Source organism: Anomalospiza imberbis, chromosome 22 (genome assembly GCF_031753505.1).
Source record: "Anomalospiza imberbis isolate Cuckoo-Finch-1a 21T00152 chromosome 22, ASM3175350v1, whole genome shotgun sequence".
In the NCBI taxonomy this organism is placed as follows: Eukaryota; Metazoa; Chordata; class Aves; order Passeriformes; family Viduidae; genus Anomalospiza; species Anomalospiza imberbis.
Genome location: NC_089702.1, coordinates 4,951,882 through 4,970,023, shown reverse-complemented (window position 1 = coordinate 4,970,023; position 18,142 = coordinate 4,951,882). Strand labels below are relative to the sequence as shown.

At 70.5% G+C, this 18,142-nt stretch overlaps 4 protein-coding genes across 4 annotated transcripts; all 4 read right to left on the bottom strand.

Moving 5' to 3' along the window:
- Positions 1-6,188, bottom strand: MPP2 (MAGUK p55 scaffold protein 2). The gene is given in 13 exon segments (XM_068212029.1): positions 1-21; positions 23-178; positions 553-686; positions 770-967; positions 1,335-1,496; positions 1,601-1,669; positions 1,987-2,092; positions 2,508-2,639; positions 3,703-3,930; positions 4,250-4,399; positions 4,506-4,664; positions 5,210-5,328; positions 6,018-6,188. Coding segments are annotated over 13 exon segments (1,704 nt in total). The 5' UTR covers positions 6,088-6,188.
- Positions 6,189-7,975: 1,787 nt separating this feature from the next.
- LOC137487088 (pancreatic polypeptide-like) lies at positions 7,976-8,907 on the bottom strand. Its single transcript, XM_068212727.1, has 3 exons — positions 8,898-8,907; positions 8,339-8,606; positions 7,976-8,058 (listed from the first exon to the last, which is right to left on the bottom strand). Exons 1-3 carry the CDS (start codon positions 8,905-8,907, stop codon positions 7,995-7,997), a joined length of 342 nt encoding a protein of 113 aa, XP_068068828.1. The 3' UTR covers positions 7,976-7,994.
- A 1,523-nt stretch (positions 8,908-10,430) lies between these two features.
- LOC137486587 (peptide YY-like) lies at positions 10,431-11,862 on the bottom strand. The gene is made up of 4 exons (XM_068212024.1): positions 11,619-11,862; positions 11,020-11,198; positions 10,835-10,906; positions 10,431-10,684 (listed from the first exon to the last, which is right to left on the bottom strand). Exons 2-4 carry the CDS (start codon positions 11,196-11,198, stop codon positions 10,660-10,662), a joined length of 276 nt encoding a protein of 91 aa, XP_068068125.1. The 5' UTR covers positions 11,619-11,862; the 3' UTR covers positions 10,431-10,659.
- Positions 11,863-14,450: 2,588 nt separating this feature from the next.
- On the bottom strand, positions 14,451-17,747 carry TMEM101 (transmembrane protein 101). The gene is made up of 4 exons (XM_068211989.1): positions 17,583-17,747; positions 16,373-16,553; positions 16,144-16,290; positions 14,451-14,987 (listed from the first exon to the last, which is right to left on the bottom strand). The coding sequence occupies exons 1-4, from the start codon at positions 17,717-17,719 to the stop codon at positions 14,679-14,681; spliced, it is 774 nt and encodes a 257-aa protein (XP_068068090.1). The 5' UTR covers positions 17,720-17,747; the 3' UTR covers positions 14,451-14,678.
- Between the last annotated feature and the right edge of the window lie 395 nt (positions 17,748-18,142).

Below are 18,142 nucleotides of genomic sequence, written 5' to 3'. Positions count from 1 at the left end.
CTAATAGACCCAGGTGACCGGGGACCCACTGGGGCTGCACGCGCAGGTGCTCCATGGCCTCCCGCAGCCGCCCGAAGGTGCGCTCCAGGTCGTCGTTGGTCAGGCTCAGGTCAAAGTAGTGCCCGTACCCGCGCTGGATGCGGCTGCTCTCCTCCACCGTGCGCTGGGCGTCCGCCTCCTGCACCCCAAAGCCTGCCTCAGTTTCCCCATCACCCCCAGGGATGGTGGGGAAATCCCATCGTGAGCCCTGTGCCCTCCTCCCTGCACCCTAAAGCCTGCCTCAGTTTCCCCCATCACCCCCAGGGATGGTGGGGGAAATCCCATCGTGAGCCCTGTGCCCTCCTCCTGCACCCCAAAGCCTGCCTTCAGTTTCCCCATCACCCCCAGGGATGGTGGGGAAATCCCATCGTGAGCCCTGTGCCCTCCTCCTGCACCCCAAAGCCTGCCTCAGTTTCCCCATCACCCCCCAGGGATGGTGGAGGACACCCGCTGCGACCTGTGTGTCCTCCTCCTGCCCCCCCCAAACCTGCCTCAGTTTCCCCGGACCCCCACCGTGAGCTGTTTGGTGGCCACGCCGCTCTCCAGGGCCGCCCGGTTCATGGCTCGCAGCCTCTCGGGCCCGGGGGCTTCGATGAACACCACGAATGGCACGAACTCCGCCGTTCTCAGCACCTTCACGGCCTGGGCGTGGGGACAGCGCTCAGCCCTGCGGGCCGGGGGGGGTCCGGTCCCGGCTGTCGCTGTCCCCTCGCCGTGTCCCCACCTGCGGGGTTCACGTCCAGGATGCACATCTTGCCCGCGTCCACCACGGCGCGGATGGAGTCGATCCTGGTGCCGTACAGGTTCCCCTCGTACTCGCCGTGCTCCAGGTACCGGCCCGCCTTGATGTCCGCCTCCATCTCGCCCCGAGACACGAAGCGGTAGCCCTGCCCGTCCCGCTCGCTCTCCTTCGGCTTCCGGGACGTGTCTGCCGGGGGGCGACCTCAGTGACACCCGCCCGCCCTGGGGTCCCGTCCGGGAACCATCACGGGGACCCGCGTGCGGGCGGGGACAATCACGGGGGACAGGGATGGCAGCGGGGGCGGTGACAGGAACGGTGGCAGGGGACAGGGATGGCAGCGGGGCGGTGACAGGAACGGTGGCAGGGGACAGGGATGGCAGCGGGGCGGTGACAGGAACGGTGGCAGGGGACAGGGATGGCCGCAGGGGCGGGAATGCTGGCGAGGATAGGGATGCTGGCAGGGACAGGGATGAGCACAGGGGACAGGGACGATGACGGAGCACAGGGGTGGTGGCAGGGGACAGCGGCGCTCCGGGGACACAGGGACGCTCACAGGGGATGGTGGTGCCGTAGCGCGCCTGGTCGGACATGATCAGCTTGTTCTTGAGGCTGCGGCGCCCCACGCCCTGAGCCCCGATCAGCACCAGCGTTTTCCGGCGGAACGGCGGCATCCGCGCCACCTCCTCGTAGATCAGCAGCTCGTGCCGGTCGAACTCTGGGCGAGGGACAGGGCTGGCACGCGTCCCTAGGGACCCCAGGGCACCCCGTCCCGGCGGGTGCCACCACCGCCTCCCCGGGGGAGTGCCCTGGGACACTCACCGGCGTTCTTCGTCGTCAGGTACATCATCCTCTTCTTCCTCTTCCCGCTGAGGCTGCCACACAGGGCCCCTGCCAGGATAAGGGGCTGGCTGAGCTGGGGACAGGGACAGGGCAGCACCCTGGCACGGGGACAAGGGGCACGGGGACAAGGGGCACGGGAGCTGGCTTCTTCCGCAGGGGCAGTGCCATGGGGACATCATCCTGAGGATCGGGGACTTCCTGGGGGACAGTGCCGAGGGGACAGGGCCAAGGGGACAGGGCCCTGGGGCGACGGGGACATTGCCACAGGGCGCAGGGGACCCGCCGTGCTCCCCCTCGGGAGGTGGCCCTTCCATCCCCTGCCCCGCCAAGCCGTGTCCCCCGCGGCCAGGCCGATGGCCCCGTACCCGACGAGGGGGCCACCTCCCCGTCCCGCTTGACGAAAGCCTTGCGCTTCTCCTCCAGCAGCTGGCTGGGCACCAGCCCCGCGCTGCCGCCCTCCACGTGGCACGCCTGGGGACACAGAGCCACGCATGGGGACCCCACGGGCTCCAGAGACCCCTCCGACCTCAGGGAGCACCCCCAGCTCGGGGGACCCCCACAAGTTCCACAAGGAACCTCCCCAGCTCCAGGGACCCCCCCAAATCCCGATAGAGACACACATCCTGAGCTCCAGGAAATCCCCTAGTTTCCAGGGACCTCCCAGTCCACACAGGAGCCCTCCCCTGCTCCAGGGATTCCCCCAATTCCCAAGTAGCCCCCCCCCCCCCAGCTCCAAGGACAGCTCCTGAGCTCCAGGGACCCCCCAGGGACATCCCAAGCCCACAGGGACTCCTCGATCTCCCCCAGAACCCCCTCGCCCTCCATGGCCCAGGATGGAGTGAAAGTGCCCCCACCCCCCAGACCACCCCTCCAGAGCCCCCCTGACCTGCCACCAGTTGGGGTCATCCTGGTTGACGATCTGTAGCAGGTCCCCGGCCATGAACTTGAGCCCGGCCTCCTTGCAGGGGATCAGGCTGTCGGTGGCCGGGTCGTAGTCGAAGTGACACTTGACAAACACCTGGGGACCGAGGGGTCAGCGGGGGGGGACCCCCGCACGCCCGGGATGCCCCCTCCGCACCGCCTGAGCCGCCTGAGCGTCCCACGCGCGCGGGGGGACACGCGGGACCCGTGTCACACGCAGCCACGCGCGTGTGCCCCGCTAGGAGCCCCCCCCGCCGGCGTGTCCCCCCCGTGCCCGGCGCAGCCAGGCCCGCACGGCCCCCGCGCACACGCAGAGGGCTCCGGCCGCCGCCGCCGCGCCCCACGCCACCACCACGGCCACCCCCAGGCACAGCCCCACGGCCACCGAGAGGCACACGACGGTGCCCAGCGCCGCCAGCGCCGCGCCAGCGATGGCGCACATGGGGACGTGCAGGGACACACGCCCGTGTGGCACACAGGGCACCGCGCCTGTGGCAGCGGGACAGCGTGGGGACAGCCTGCGTGGGGACAGCCCGCGTGGGGACAGCCCGCGCGGGGACAGCGCTGCTTTGTCCCCTCGGAGACGGGGGTGGCTGGCACGGGGCGGGGAGGGGCAGCACAGGGCACCCTTTGCCAGCCGGCACCCGGGTCCTGTGTGGGGTCGGGGACAGGGCAGGGACCACCATGCCCTGCAGAGAGCAGGGGGGACACGGGGGTCCCATCAGACAAGGGGCACATGGCACGGACAGGGGGACAACACGGGGGTGGGAACACAGGGCAGCGGGGGCTGTGGGCAGGGTGGTGAGTGCGGGATGCGGGGCGGGATGCGGGGCAGTACCGGGCAGGACGGGATGCAGGTGGAATGCGGGGCGGGATGCGGGGCGGGATGCGGGGCGGGATGCGGGGCAGTACCGGGCAGGACGGGATGCAGGTGGGATGCGGGGCGGGATGCGGGGCAGTACCGGGCAGGACGGGATGCAGGTGGGATGCGGGGCAGTACCGGGCAGGACGGGATGCAGGTGCGATGCGGGGCGGGATGCGGGGCAGTACCGGGCAGGACGGGATGCAGGTGGGATGCGGGGCAGGATGCGGGGCAGTACCGGGCAGGACGGGATGCAGGTGCGATGCGGGGCGGGATGCGGGGTGGGACAGGGCGGTACCTGGCGGGGCGGGTGGGGCTCCTGGTAGCTGGGCAGGATCTTGAGCACGACGCTGCCGCTGGCGTGGCGCAGGCTGTCCTGCAGCGCCCGCGGGTCGCTGCCCACCTCGCGGCCGTTCACCTCGCGGATCACGTCCCCCACGTGCAGCAGCCCCTGCTGCGCCACCATCCCCCCGTGCAGGATGCGGGCGATCACCAGCTCCCCCCGCTCCACCCGGAACGTCACCCCCTGAGGGGACAGCCCCGCTCAGCCCCCGCCGGGGACACACCGCAGCACCCGTGACACCCGCCCGGCACCCAACGGGCACCCCGCTACGGCCCCAGCACCCCAAAATTCTCCCAGTCACCATTAAAAGCCACGCGGCGCCTCGCAATGCCCACGGCACCCCACAACGCCCCCAGTATCCCATAATGCTGCCAATGTCCCCATCCCCCTACAACGCCCCAACATTCTCCAGCACCCCAAAATCTCCCAGCCACCTAAAATGTCCCACCGCCCGGCGTCCCTGCAGCATCCCCTGCCCCCCAGAGCGTGCCACCGAGCTCACCAGGTTCTCCCCGGCCGCCTTGCGGATCCCCACCATGCGCACGGCGTCGGGGGGCACGGGCTGCGACCCCAGCGAGGGCTCCGGGCCGGGGCTGCTCGGGGGGGGGTCGTAACTCTTGGCAGCCACCGAGTCGTGGGTCTCCAGCAGCGACTGGGACACGCGGGGCGTGGGGGTCACCCCTGTGTCCCACACGGCTGGCACACGCGTGTCACGCCTTCTGGCACAGGACGGAGGGTCCCGCTCGTGTGCCACGCACCTGGAAGTGCGGTTCCCGCAGGATCCGGGCCAGCTCCGCCGCCGCTCCCTGCGCATCGGGCCGCGCCAGGCGCCCGATGTCCCGCAGGATCTCCTGCACCAGCGCCAGGTTGTCCCCGCGCACCGCCTCCAGCTTCCGCTCCTCCAGCCGCTCGTGCGCCTGGGGACAGCGGGGGCACCCCCGGGGACGGGCGGGTAAGGGCGGAGACCCCCAAGTGCCGGGGGGATTCGGGAGCCCCGGGGCGATCCGGGACTTCCAGCGGTTGAGGGGAGCGAGGACGCTCCGGTGGGACAGGGTGTCCCCCAAGGACCCCTGGGGCGGATTAGGGACCCCCGGATGCAGGGGTGGGGGGGGCAGAAGGGTCTTCTGGGGGAAGGAGGGATTAAGGACACTCGGAGGGGCCGAGGGGATCAGGGAGCCGGGGGTCAGGGGTTGGGGACAGCAGAGTTGTTAGGGACCCTGAGGGACAGGGGGAATTTGGGATCTGGGGATGCTGGGGGGGGGATTAGGGACCCCCAGGGACAGGGGGAATTTGGGATCTGGGGGTGCTGGGGGGGATTAGGGACCCCTGGGTGTGGGGAATAGGGACACACGCGCGCACACAGGACCCGTGCACACGCACACACACACCCACACGGGGGGGGCACCCCCCGCACGTCCCGGGGGTGCCGATGGGGGTCCCGCGCCCCCCGCGCCCCCCGTACCTTGGCCAGGGAGCGGACGATGGGGCTCTCCATGATGCCGCGGAGGAAGATGAGGTCGAGGTCGGCCACCCCCGGGGTCCCCGGGAGCCCCATCAGGTTGTCCAGGACCTGCTGCATGGCTGGTGGGGGGGGGACACACAGGGACACACACAGGGACACGGTGGGGGGACACACACAGGGACACGGGGGGAGACACGGAGTGGGGGGAGGAGCAGCAGCGTGGGTGAAAGCGCAGGCGGGGGGGCTCGTGTCCCCCCCATTCCAGTCACAGGCACTCATGCCCCCCCCCCCCCATTACGGGGACAAGTCGGGGTCCTCTGGCAGTACGGAAACGCCCCCTCCTCGTTCAGAGGGACGAGGGGATGGAACCCCCCACCCCCCCCCCAAATTGTCACCGTGCATCCAAAAGCCCCCCGGAGCACCGAAAACGGGGGGTGGCTGCAAAGTGGGGGGGGGGGTGATGCGGGGGGGGCAGTGGAGGGGGGAGGGCTGAAATGGGGGGGCGATGCGGGCTGCGATGAGATGGGGGGGGGGGCGATGCAATTGAGGGGGGGCCGCATCCGGGGCCGCGGGGGCGGGAGCGGCTGCGCGGCTGCGCTGCAATGGCGGGGGACGATGGCGATGCAGCCGGGGGGGCGGGGGGGGACATCCATCAGCCCCCTCCATGGAGTGGGGGGGTCACATCACCACCCGAACCCCCAGCCCCATCTCCCTCCACCTGTCTCATCCCCCACCGCATCCCCAGCCCGAGCGGCCTCACTCCCCCCCACGCGGGGCACCGACCCCGACCCCTCCCGCCCCCCCGTACCTGGGGGTGCCGGGGGGGCGCGGGCGGGGGCCGGGCCGGGCGGTGGGGACCCGGGGCCGGGGCGGCTCATGGCTGCGGGGCCGGGCTCCCCCGCCCCAGATCCGGGTACCGCCGCCGCCCCCCCCCCCCCCGCAACCCCCCGGCCCCGCGTGGACCCCCCCCACCCGCGCCGGCCCCGCGCCCCCCGCCTTGCACACGCGTGTGCACCGGGCACGCTCCGGCCGCTTTGCACACCCGGCGGCGGGGAGGGGGCGGAGTGGGGGGGGGGGGGGGGTTGGGGGGAGGGTGGCGTGAGCTCACGAGCGCGGGCACGGCTCGTGCACGCGCGCCTCCGGAGCGCTCACACGCACGCGAGCACCCACGCGTGCAAACCACCCGAGCGCGCCCACGCGCGCGCGCGGACCCACGCGCGCCCCCCACCCCACCCCACCCCACCCCACCCCACCCCACCACCGCCGCGCACCCGCGCGGCGCGCTCGCGCGTGCGCGACCCCGCCGACACGCGCGCCCCCCGCGCGCGCCTACGCGCCTCCCCACGCGCGCTCCCGGCTCGCGTGCGGACCCACGGGCGCGCTCCCCGCGGCCCCCGCCCCGCCCGTGCTCCCCCCGCCCCGTGCCCGCTCACCCGTGCTTGCACACCCGTGCTTGCACACCCGCCCCGCTCGCGGGTGGGACCCCCCCCCCCCCCGCAGCGCCCCGCGGCGTGGGGAGGGGGGACGGCGGGGGCTCGGCCCCTTTAAGGGGGCGGTGGGAGGGGGGGCGGGGGGCGGGAGCGCGGATTTAAAGGGGCCGCGCCGCGCGCGTGCTGAGGCGCCCACTCGCCCTGCGCCCACCCGCGCAGGAGCGACCTCCCCCCAGCCTGGCACACGCGCGTGCCCGACGCGCGCACACGGACTCCCCCCATCCCCCCCCCCCCACTCCCCCCGAGCCTGTCCCTCACGCGTGCACGGGGGATGTTTGCACGCGCGCGTGCCCGCGCGTGTGCGCGCGCCAGCCCCCCCCCCCCCCCGGTGCGCGCTCACCCGTGACCGAGGCGGGGTCGGCCGCCGGCATCGCGGCGGAGCTGCGGGACACGCGCGACTGGCACCAACCGGATGGTGACAAGGGACAGGGACAGGGACAGGGACAGCCGCGTAGGCGTGTCCACAATGCCAGCACCCCCAGTGTCCCCAGTCACAGCCACTCGCTGTCCCCAGTGTCCCCAGTCACAGCACCCCCAGTGTCCCCAGTCACAGCCACTCGCTGTCCCCAGTGTCCCCAGTGTCCCCAGTCACAGCACCCCCAGTGTCCCCAGTCACAGCCACTCGCTGTCCCCAGTGTCCCCAGTCACAGCACCCCCAGTGTCCCCAGCGCAGCCACTCAGTGTCCCCCCCACCCTCAGTGGCTCAGTGCTCCCAGTGTCCCTTGTCCCCAGCATCCCCAGAGCCACCAGCAACCCCTCTGACCCCAGACTCAGCGTCTGTGACACCCCCGGTGTCTCCAGTACTCCCATTGCCCCCCGGCCAGTGTTCCCAGTGTCCCCAGCAGGCAGAGGCAGGACAGGCGGTGGCTGCAGGGGGTTTATTTTTGTTGTTGGGGGTCTGTCCCGGCCCCACGGTGCCGGCTCTGGGGGGGCCGGGGGTGCAGCGGGGGCGGAGGGGCTGCACCTTCTGGGCTTCTTCACCCACTCGGCCCCGGCGGAGTCCCTGAAACAAAAGCAGGGGTCACGCAGGGTCCCCCAGCCCCGTGTCCCCTTCCTCACAGAGTCCCCCGCTCCTCCCGGTCCCGTATCCCCCACCCTGACACCCTCCGGGCCCCCCCGAGACCCCCCAGTCCCACGTCCCCCACCCTGACACCCTGAGGGCGTCCCCCTGAATTCCCCCAGCCCTGTGCACGGCCCAGAGCCCCCCTTCCTCCCAGGCTGTCCCCGCTGGGGACACTGAGGCCGGGGGGAGCCGTGGGGGGACCCTTCCCGCCCCCCAGTCCCTTACCTGGCGCTCAGCACCCTGGGGCGCCGAGGGGCTCCTCGCCCAGCGCTCGCCCCCCTGCCCGCTTCCCGTACCTGCAACGGGGACGCGTTACGGGGACAGCGGCACACCGCGGGGAGTGTGTCCCGACAGGGAGAGGGGCACGACAGGGAGCGGGTCGCGACAGGGAGGGTGTAGTGATGGGGAGTGCATTGAGATGGGGAGCGTGTCACGAAGGGAAGCACAGCATGGTGGCAGCACATCGGGATGGGGAGCACATAGGGAGAGAGTCGTGATGCGGAGCACGTCGCGATAGGAGGGGGCTGTGTCGCGACAGGGAGCACATCAGGACCGCCAGCCCCGCGCCCTGCTCACCGCGGGCGGGTGACGACGTTCAGGTACTGCTGCAGGTCGTTGTAGAAGCGCAGCAGATCCTCCACGGGCGCGTCGTCCCCGGGGTACGCGGGCTGCGCCGGGGCCGCGCGGGGCCGCAGCGGCAGCAGCGCCACCACAGCGCAGGCCACCAGGAGCAGCGGCGGGGCCATGGCTGCGACAGCGACACCGGGTGACACGGGGATGGGAGCGGGAGAGGGTGTGCGCCGGCACACAGAGCGCGCACACACCTGAGCGCAGCTGTGCGCGCCTGCACACACCAGCGCACACCTGAACACACCTGCGCACACCTGTGCACACCTGAACACACCAGCGCACACCTGCACACACCAGCGCACACCTACCTGCACACACCTGAACACACCTGTGCACACCTGTGCACACCTGAACACACCAGCGCACACCTGCACACACCAGCGCACACCTACCTGCGCACACCTGAACACACCTGCACACAGCTTTGCGCGTCTGCACACACCTGAACACACCTGCACACAGCTGTGCACATCTGCACACAGCTGCGTACAGAGCATGCACACACCTGCGCACATCTGCGCACACATCTGCACACAGCTGTGCACACACCTGCACACAGCTGTGCACACACCTGCGCACACCTGCGCGCACACACCTGCGCACACCTGAACACAGCTGTGCACATCTGCACACAGCTGCGTACAGAGCATGCACACACCTGCACACGGCTGTGCACACATCTGCACACAGCTGTGCGCTTCTGTACACACACACCTGCGCACACCTGAGCACACCTGCACACAGCTGTGCACACACCTGCGCACACACCTGTGCACATCTGCACACAGCACGCAGAGCATGCACACATCTGCACACACCTGTGCACACCACACACACCTGCACACACAGCACACCTGAACACACCTGCACATGCAAACACACACCTGCACACAGCACACACACCCCTGCGCACACCTGTGCACACACAGCACACACCTGCACACACACAGCACACACCTGCACACACAGCACACCTGAACACACCTGCACACAGCACACACACCCCTGCGCACACCTGTGCACACCACACACACCTGCACACTCCCGCCCCCGCACACCCCGTGTGCCACCCCTGCACACTTTCAGCCTCGCACAAACCGTTGCACACGCGTGTCACACGCGCACCTGCTTGTCACACACCCGCAGCTCCCCGTCCCCACTCACCTTCTTCCTCGGGCAGGGGCGCGGGGACGCGGCGAGACGAGGGGACGCTGCTTGACACGCCGGGTCCTCGGTGCCGCTGCTGCCACCGCCGTGCTGGCCCTTATATCCCCCGTGCCCCCGCTGATGTCACCCTGCCACGCAGCACCTGTGGCCAGGTGCCCACTCGGACGGGGAGGGGGGACAGGGGCCATCGTGGGGGGGTGACAGGGACAGCTGGCCCCCGCACAGCTCTGGTTAATGTTTGACCCCGCGCTGAGGGGGCTCCGGGAGGGGACAGGACGTGGGCACGGGTGTCCGGCCCCACGGAGGGACAGAGGGACAGGTGTGGGGACAGAGGGACGAGAGGGGCACAGTCAGGGGGGCTGGTGGGGTGCAAGGGTGGCAGGAGTGGACGGGGTGGGGGGGAGTGGGACAGGGGGAAGGTGGAGGGGCAGCACCTCCACGACTGCCCTGTGCCCCTCCAGCACCCCGACATTCATCAGTGGCGGATCCCCCCCACCAGTGCCCCCCCATTACCCCACACCCAGTGCACCCCAGTATCCAACCCCAGCCCCCAGCTCACCCCACTCCCACCCTTCCCTACGCACCCCCTCCTCCAAAATTCCCACCCCTCACCACCCCTCACCCCCTTTCCGCTCAACTCCCCTCCTTTCACCCCCCCCCCCCAATCCCTCCCCACCCCCCTGTGACCCCCTCCCTGCACCCCGGCACCTCCTGTCCCCTGTTCCTCCCACCCCCCTGCACCCCTCCACTCCCCCTCCATCTCCCTCCACCCCTACATCCCTCCTGCACTTCCCCGACCCTCTGCACCCCCTGCCCGGCCCCGCGCCCCCCGCGCCCCGCACGCAGAGCGCCGAGCCGGCCGTGCCCACGATCGTGCTCTTTATTGTCGCTGCGGGGCCGTGCAGGGACCACGCGGGACCCCCCCGACAGCGCTGGGGAGGGGACGGGGTCGGGGCCCCCCCCGGCAGCGGGACGCCCCCGGACCGGGTTCTGGGGGTCCCCGGCCTTCCAGCGGGGGGTCCTGCGCTGGCGCTGGGTCCCCCGGCGGGGACCTGGAGAGATGGGGAGGATTTGGGGGACCGGGGGCTTGGGCGGGGCGGTCACCACGAGGAGTCGTCATCGTACCTGCGGGAAGAGCTGGTGTGAGAGAAGGGGAAACGAGACCCCCGACCCGCCCTGGGACCCCAAACCGCCCCGGGACCCCCACTCCGGGGTGTGCAGCCCACAGGGAGGACACAGGGACACAGGGAGGGGGACAGCGACAGGGACACTCACCGTGACCTGTCACTGCCGGCCCCCAGGAGCAGCTCCGTCACCGCGGCGCCGGGGCTGGCGCGTTTCCCGTACCTGCGGGACACGGGCGCGCGCCTGAGCAACGGGGACCCCGCGGGGGCGCGCGCGGAGGCGCCAAGGGTCCCCCCACGGGGACAGGGACGCGTGGCCGCCCCTGTCGCGCTCACCTCTGCCGCGTGACCAGGTTGATGTAGTGGCGAAGGGCCGAGAAGTACCGGGCCATCTCCTCGGGGGACGCGTCGTCCCCGGGGCTCTCGGGTTTCGGGGGGTACGCGGCCGCCAGGCACAGCAGGGCACAGAGGGACACGGCCACCAGCGCACGCCACGGCCGCGGGGACGTCACCATCTGCGGGGGACAGGGGCGAGGGGCGGCTGTGGCTGCGGGGGGGGAGCACCCCTATCACCCTCGAGACCCCCAACCCGGCTCTGCCCCCCCCCCCCCCAGCAAACCCCAGGACCCCCTTCCCCGTGGGATTGTCACACCCTCAGAGCACCCCCAGCTCCCCAAGGGTTTCATCCCCCACCCGGGACCCCAGCCCCACTACAAGGGACCCCCCCCCAGGGTCCCCCCATATCCCACGGGGACGTGTCCCTCCCAGAGACACCCCCTCAGTGTCCCCAAGGGAGCTGTCCCACCCCAAAGGACACCCCGGAGACCCACGTGCACCCAAAGGGACACCTCCCCTCCAGGGTCCCCACAGGTCCCCGAGGTGGTGGTCCCTCCCCTCAGGGACCCCCCGGGACCCCAGCCCGTCCCTGCACTCACGATGGCAGAGGCAGAGGTGACAGGTAGGGCCTGGCAGTGGGGTAACAGTGCCGGGGACACGGCGGCTCCTGCACCCGCCCGGGGTTTTATAGCCCGAGGGGGGCTGGTGGCTCCTCCCTCACGCGTGACAGACCCACGGGCACGCAGGACCCTGCGCCCCCCCCCGCCACGGCCAGGGGACACGTGCCAGCACCCTGTCACTGTCCCCCGGCACGGCCCCCAGCCTGGGGCACGGGGAGGACAGAGCGTGGGGGACACGGGTGGGGACACACGGACACGGGGACACGCGTGTGGCCAGAGGACACGGACATGGCAATGCCAGGCGGGCACGGGACACGCCACCATGGGCACAGGTGTGACATGTCACCGCAGCACACAGACAGGCGAGACAGGCAGCCAGGGCACAGTGACACGGATGTCACACACAGCCGTGGTGGCACGAGGACAGGGGACGTGGACACGGATGTCACACGCAGCCGTGGTGGCACGAGGACACGGGACGTGGACACGGATGTCACACGCAGCCGTGGTGGCACGAGGACACGGGACGTGGACACGGATGTCACACGCAGCCGTGGTGGCACGAGGACACGGGACGTGGACACGGATGTCACACGCAGCCGTGGTGGCACGAGGACATGGGACGTGGACACGGATGTCACACGCAGCCGTGGCACACAAACCTGCCCTGAGACAGCCGCGGGATGTGACAGCAGGACACAGGGACATCAGCCACACCCAGGGACACAGACATGGCACATGGGACATGAGCCATGGCCCTGGCACAAGCCACCCATGGGGGACAGTGGAGGGGACAGACACACCCACAGCCACGGCTGCCTCAGTTTCCCCAGACCAGGCACGAAGCCGCCACCACAGCGCTGTCACCGCAGCCCCGCCACCGCCATCGAGCGCTGTCACCACCCCCAGGACGGATGAGGTGACCTTTCCAGCCCCCCGTGCGGGGACATTAATCCCGTATGGATTTACCATTAAGGAGCAATCACCGGCTCCGGAGGAAACTGAGGCACGGAGGGACGCGGCGGGGACGTGCCCGCCGGGCAGGAGCCACCAAAGCCACCGTGGGGGTGCCGGGATGGGGAGAGGTGGCAAAAGGGGGTCCCCAAAACCGCCGGGATGGCCGCACGCAGCTGCAGCCGCATCCCCGGCCATGGGGTGGAGGGGACCCGGCCCACGGGGACACTGTGGGGTGCCACCAGCGCGGCTGGAGGCGACACGATTCGGCCGGAGGGGACACGGGAGGGTGCCAGCCCCGGCCGGAGGGGACGCGTCCCCCACTCCTGCCCCGGTTGTCACCCGGGCGAGTGGCGGCGGGGACGCGGCTGGTGGCAGCGGGGCGGGGGCTGTCCCCCGTGGCGTGGCCGCGCTGTGACACCCGCGGGGGTGCGGGGACACGGGCGGGGGGTCCCGGCCGAGCGGCGCCGGGCTCAGGGCAGCGCCGGGAGGGGCGAGCAGCCCCCGCAGCCCCCCCGGCCCCGAACCTCGCACGTCCCCGCGGTCGATGCGGAGCTGACGGGACCGAGGGGGCTGCGGGGACCCCTCGGGCTGCCCCACCCCGGGGCCCGGGGGGGCCCCCACGGCAGCGCCAATGTCACCGCGCTGTCACAGCCGTCCCCCAGGCGAGGCCGGGGGGGGGGATCAGGGCGCGGGTGGCCCCCAGCAGCCGCGGGGGGACCCGGGGGGAGGCGGGAGCTTTCTGCCCCATTTATCCGAGTGACAGCAAACAGACATTTTCCAAAGGTCACAGGATGGCTCTGCCGCGGGGGGGGGGGGGGGGCGCGGGCTGCACCCCCCGGCACAGCGGGGACCCCGGCGGGGACAGGGCGGGGGGGGGTCCCCTGCCTGCCCCCACCTCTCCAAGGGCAATGAGGAGGAAGAGGAGGGTCTGGGGGTGAAGGCGCGAGGCTGGAGCCGCCGGGGGAGGGGGTCCCGGGGGGTGAGGAGCCGCGGTGGCCCCCCCCGAGCAAACAGGGCTCTGCCGCCTGCCCGCGTTTTATGGCCCCGGTTCCGCCCGAGGCGCCATTAGGGCCCCCCCGGAGGAAGCCCCTTATCAGCCCTGTTTGCTTTTCCGGACAGGGCGGGGGGACACGGACACCGGGGAGGGACACGGACACCGGGGAGGGACACGGACACCGGCACAGCCCCATGGGGGGACACGGACACCGGGGAGGGACACGGACACCGGCACAGCCCCACGGGGGGACACGGACACCGGGGAGGGACACGGACACCGGGGAGGGACACGGACACCGGCCCAGCCCCGGGTGGGGGGGGGGGGGACACAAAGAGCTCACGGGGGACACACACAGCCCAGGGACAGGACGAGGACACTGAGGCCACAGCCCATGGGGACCCTGGGGGTTGCCAGCCCCACCCCGGGTCCCACTGCGACCCCCACCCGTGCCAGAACCCACCCACAGCCCCTCCACCAAGTCCCCCAAGTGGCTCCCCCCCAAGCGGCTCCCCCTAAGCCCCTCAAACTCACATCCCTCCCCAGACCTGCCCCCCCTAAAGGTCCCCCAAAACAGCCCCTCCCCTGCAGCAGCCCCTCCACCCCGAGCCCCTAAAGGAGCTCTGCCCTCCAAGCCCCCCCAAAAGCCTCTCCCCCAAATCAGTTCCCCCCAAAGCGACTCCTCTGAAGCAGTTTCCCCCAGAGCAGTTCCTCCCTCACAATCAGCTCCCCAAATCACTCCTGCACTGCAGTTCCAGAACCCCAAAAGCAGTTTCTGCCCCAAAAGCTGCAGCCCCTCACCCTGGCACCCAAAGCCGAGCCCCCCCGGGGTGAGACGTTACAGATTTCTCACTGCATCAGTAAAAATACATTTTTTTTGGGGGGGAAGAGGAGCAGTGACACCCCTCAGCAGGGACAGGGGCCCTGGCCACACAGTGGCCACCACCCCCCAGGCAGGACCCCCCCACCCATCCTCCGCCAAAATTATCAAATATTTACAAACAACACCCCAAAAAAAAAAAAAAATCAACAAATAAATAGCGGCGCTCCCTAAAAAACCCCTCCCACCCTTTATCCCCGTTCCCCCCTCATCCGTCGGTGGCCAGGATGACCACGGCCCCGAAGATGCCGACGTTTTGGCCGATGAGCTTCATCTGGTTCCAGAACTCGACGCGGCGCAGGGCGTGCCAGTAGCCCAGGTTGCCGTCGATGAGCAGGATGGCCAGCGGCAGCAGCACGGCCAGCACCTGCGCCGCCGCCCGCACGTAGTAGCCCGACAGGAAGGCCAGGGCCAGCAGCCCGTAGAGCAGGAAGAGCAGCTGCAGGGCCAGCTCGCCCCCCAGCAGGTGGTCCAGGTAGGCCAGGCGGTCCTCGGTGCTGTGCTGCAGGGAGTAGGCCTGCGGGGACAGCGGGGGACGCTCGCTCTGGGGACACCGGCACCGGTGCCATCCAAGGTTTCTCCCCCAGGGACAATGGGGACCTGGGGTGTGGTGGCACTGGGAACACCCACACGAGAGTTCTACCCCGGGGGTCGCAGAGTGGTGGCACTGGTGACACTGGAAACAATCCCCCAAGGACAAGTGCTGCCCAAGGCTTCTGCCCTGGGGACAGTGGTGACACCACCCTGAGGCTCGGTGACAGTGTGGGCTCGGTGGCACTGGTGACACCACCCTGAGGCTCGGTGACATTGGTGACACCACCCTGAGGCTCGGTGACATTGGTGACACCACCCTGAGGCTCGGTGACAATGTGGGCTCAGTGGCACTGGTGACACCACCCCGAGGCTCGGTGACATTGGTGACACCACCCTGAGGCTTGGTGGCACTGGTGACACCACCCTGAGGCTCGGTGACAATGTGGGCTTGGTGGCATTGGTGACACCACCCCGAGTCTCAGTGGCACTGGTGACACCACCCCGAGGCTCGGTGGCATTCGTGACACCACCCCGAGGCTCGGTGGCACTGGTGACACCACCCTGAGGCTCGGTGACAGTGTGGGCTCGGTGGCATTGGTGACACCACCCTGAGGCTCGGTGACAATGTGGGCTCAGTGGCACTGGTGACACCACCCCGAGGCTCGGTGGCATTGGTGACACCACCCCGAGGCTCAGTGACATTGGTGACACCACCCTGAGGCTCGGTGACAGTGTGGGCTCGGTGGCATTCGTGACACCACCCTGAAGCTCGGTGGCATTGGTGACACCACCCCAAGGCTCGGTGGCACTGGTGACACCACCCTGAGGCTCAGTGACATTGGTGACACCACCCTGAGGCTCGGTGACAATGTGGGCTCGGTGGCACTGGTGACACCACCCCGAGGCTCGGTGACATTGGTGACACCACCCTGAGGCTCGGTGGCACTGGTGACACCACCCTGAGGCTCGGTGACAATGTGGGCTCGGTGGCACTGGTGACACCACCCCGAGGCTCCCAGCAGGGACAATCTGGAGCACGGTCCCAAGGCTTCTCCCGCAGGGAACCGTGTCCTCAGCCCGCAGCGTGGCAGCACAGAGGTGCCCTCCAGCTGTCCCCTGGCTGTCCCCAGCCCCGTTACCTGGCAGATGAGGTAGATGCCCAGGAACACCTGGCCCGTGGACTGCAGGGAGCGGCTGCGGGGTTTCTGCCGGTACAGCTCCCCGGCGCCGCTGGCCAGGATCAGGAAGCCGCCGATGATGGCGATGGTGCGCGAGTACATCCTCACCTGCGGGGCCACGGCGCCCTCAGTGCCAGCCCGGGGCTCCGGGGGCACGGCAGGGCAGGGCAGGGCAGGGCGGGGGTCTCACCTTGAGCCAGTCGCCGTAGTGCACGTGGCCCCCGACGTGGGCGGCGTAGGTGGCCACCGCCAGCTGCAGCGCGGCCCCCAGGGCGAACCAGCGCCGCTTGACCCCGAAGGACATGAAGCTGGCGCAGAGCACGGCCACGCCCATGTCCACGTACAGGTAGGGCACCGGGATGTCCGGCTTCCTGCGGGGACGGCAGCTCCGGCACCCCCGGACTCACCCCCGAGCCCCCAAAGCCTCCCCCAGGTTATCGGGGGGCTGCAGCCCTGCCCCTGCCCCACAGAGCCCCTCCGGGCCCCCTCTGCTGCTCTGTCGCCTTCCCCAGACCCCAAACCCTTCCCCAGACCCAAAATCCTCCCCCCGACCCCAAACCCTTCCCCAGACCCCAAACACTTCCCCAGACCCTAAACCCTTCCCCAGACCCCAAAGCCTCCCCCAGACCCCAAAGCCTCCCCCAGACCCCAAACACTTCCTCAGACCCAAAATCCTCCCACAGACCCCAAACCCCTCCCCAGACCCCAAGCCCTCCCCCAGACCCCAAACCCTCCCCCAGACCCAAAATCCTCCCCCAGACCCCAAAGCCTCCCCCAGACCCCAAACCCTCCCCCAGACCCCAAATACTCCAGACCCCAAGCCCTCCCCCAGACCCAAAGTCCTCCAGACCCCAAACCCCTCCCCAGACCCCAAACCCTCCCCCAGACCCAAAATCCTCCCCCAGACCCCAAACCCTCCCCCAGACCCCAAACCCTCCCCCAGACCCCAAACTTTCCTCAGGACCCTGGCGCTGCCGGGGTCTCCCCTCAGCCCCAGGCAGCAACTCCGTGCCCCACCTCAAACCCCGCCTGCCCCAGCCCCACCGAGGGTCCCTGTCACCCGGAGCCGCCGCACACTCACCCAGGAGCCCCCCAGCTGCCCCACACTTCAGCAGCCTCCCAGCCCCCGCAGCCCCAGCCCCCAGGACCACCCCCAGCCCCTGACAGCCCCGGGCCTCCCCCCGGCTCCCGCACCAGCCTCTGCAGCCCGGACACCGGGGGCTCTCCCCCACACCCACCTCTGACCCTCAGGCCCTACAACCACCCCCAGGGCCTCACAAGCACCCCAGGCTCTCACAGATCCCCAGCAGCCCGGCCCCACAGCGGCTCCTCCCAGGCCCAGGCTCTCCCCACGAGCCCTTGCAGGCGCCCCCGCCCCGTCTCGCCCCGCGGGCGCGCACCGGCGCAGGTCGGCGCGCTCCGCGCACAGCAGGAGCCCGCTGAAGCAGTGCCAGAAGGGGAAGCGGGTGAGCAGGACGCCGCCGCCCGCCGTGAGCAGGCGCAGCGCCCGCCGCCTCCACCCGCGGCCCGCCGCCATTACCGGGCCGTCCCGCCGGAAACGCCGTGCCGGAAGTGCCGCCTCGCGGACCAATCAGCGCCGCCCTGAGCCCCGCCAGATGAAGCCACGCCCCCCCGTACAAACCACGCCCCTTCACTTGGAGCACCCTCATGAGGCTCAGGCCGCGCCCCTCCGCTCCAATGGCGGCTCCTGCTCCAAAGGAAGGTCCCCGCTCCCGAACAGCCGCGCCCACCGAGCCCCCGGCCTGCCCTGGGCCGCGCCTTCCCCCTGAAACCGCGCCCCATCGATCAAAGCAACCTTCATTGAAAATGCCGCGCCGGGCCCCGCCCCCCTCCGCTGAAGCCACGCCCCATAACAAAGGCGATAAACCCCACCCCGCGAGCCACGCCCACTCCGCAACCACGCCCCTCGCGAGGCCACGCCCCTCGCGAGGCCACGCCC

Coding starts and splice junctions, on each gene's coding strand:
- LOC137487088 (XM_068212727.1), bottom strand. Junction 8,059..8,338: donor AACGTCGTCACCCGCCCGCG/GTGAGCAGGGCG, acceptor TCCCCGTTGCAG/GTACGGGAAGCGGGCAGGGG.
- LOC137486587 (XM_068212024.1), bottom strand. CDS start 11,198: ATGGTGACGTCCCCGCGGCCGTGGCGTGCGCTGGTGGCCGTGTCCCTC. Junction 10,907..11,019: donor AACCTGGTCACGCGGCAGAG/GTGAGCGCGACA, acceptor CGTGTCCCGCAG/GTACGGGAAACGCGCCAGCC. Junction 10,685..10,834: donor GCCGGCAGTGACAGGTCACG/GTGAGTGTCCCT, acceptor CTCTTCCCGCAG/GTACGATGACGACTCCTCGT.
- TMEM101 (XM_068211989.1), bottom strand. CDS start 17,719: ATGGCGGCGGGCCGCGGGTGGAGGCGGCGGGCGCTGCGCCTGCTCACG. Junction 16,554..17,582: donor GAGCGCGCCGACCTGCGCCG/GTGCGCGCCCGC, acceptor CCGTCCCCGCAG/GAAGCCGGACATCCCGGTGC. Junction 16,291..16,372: donor ACTACGGCGACTGGCTCAAG/GTGAGACCCCCG, acceptor GTGGCCCCGCAG/GTGAGGATGTACTCGCGCAC.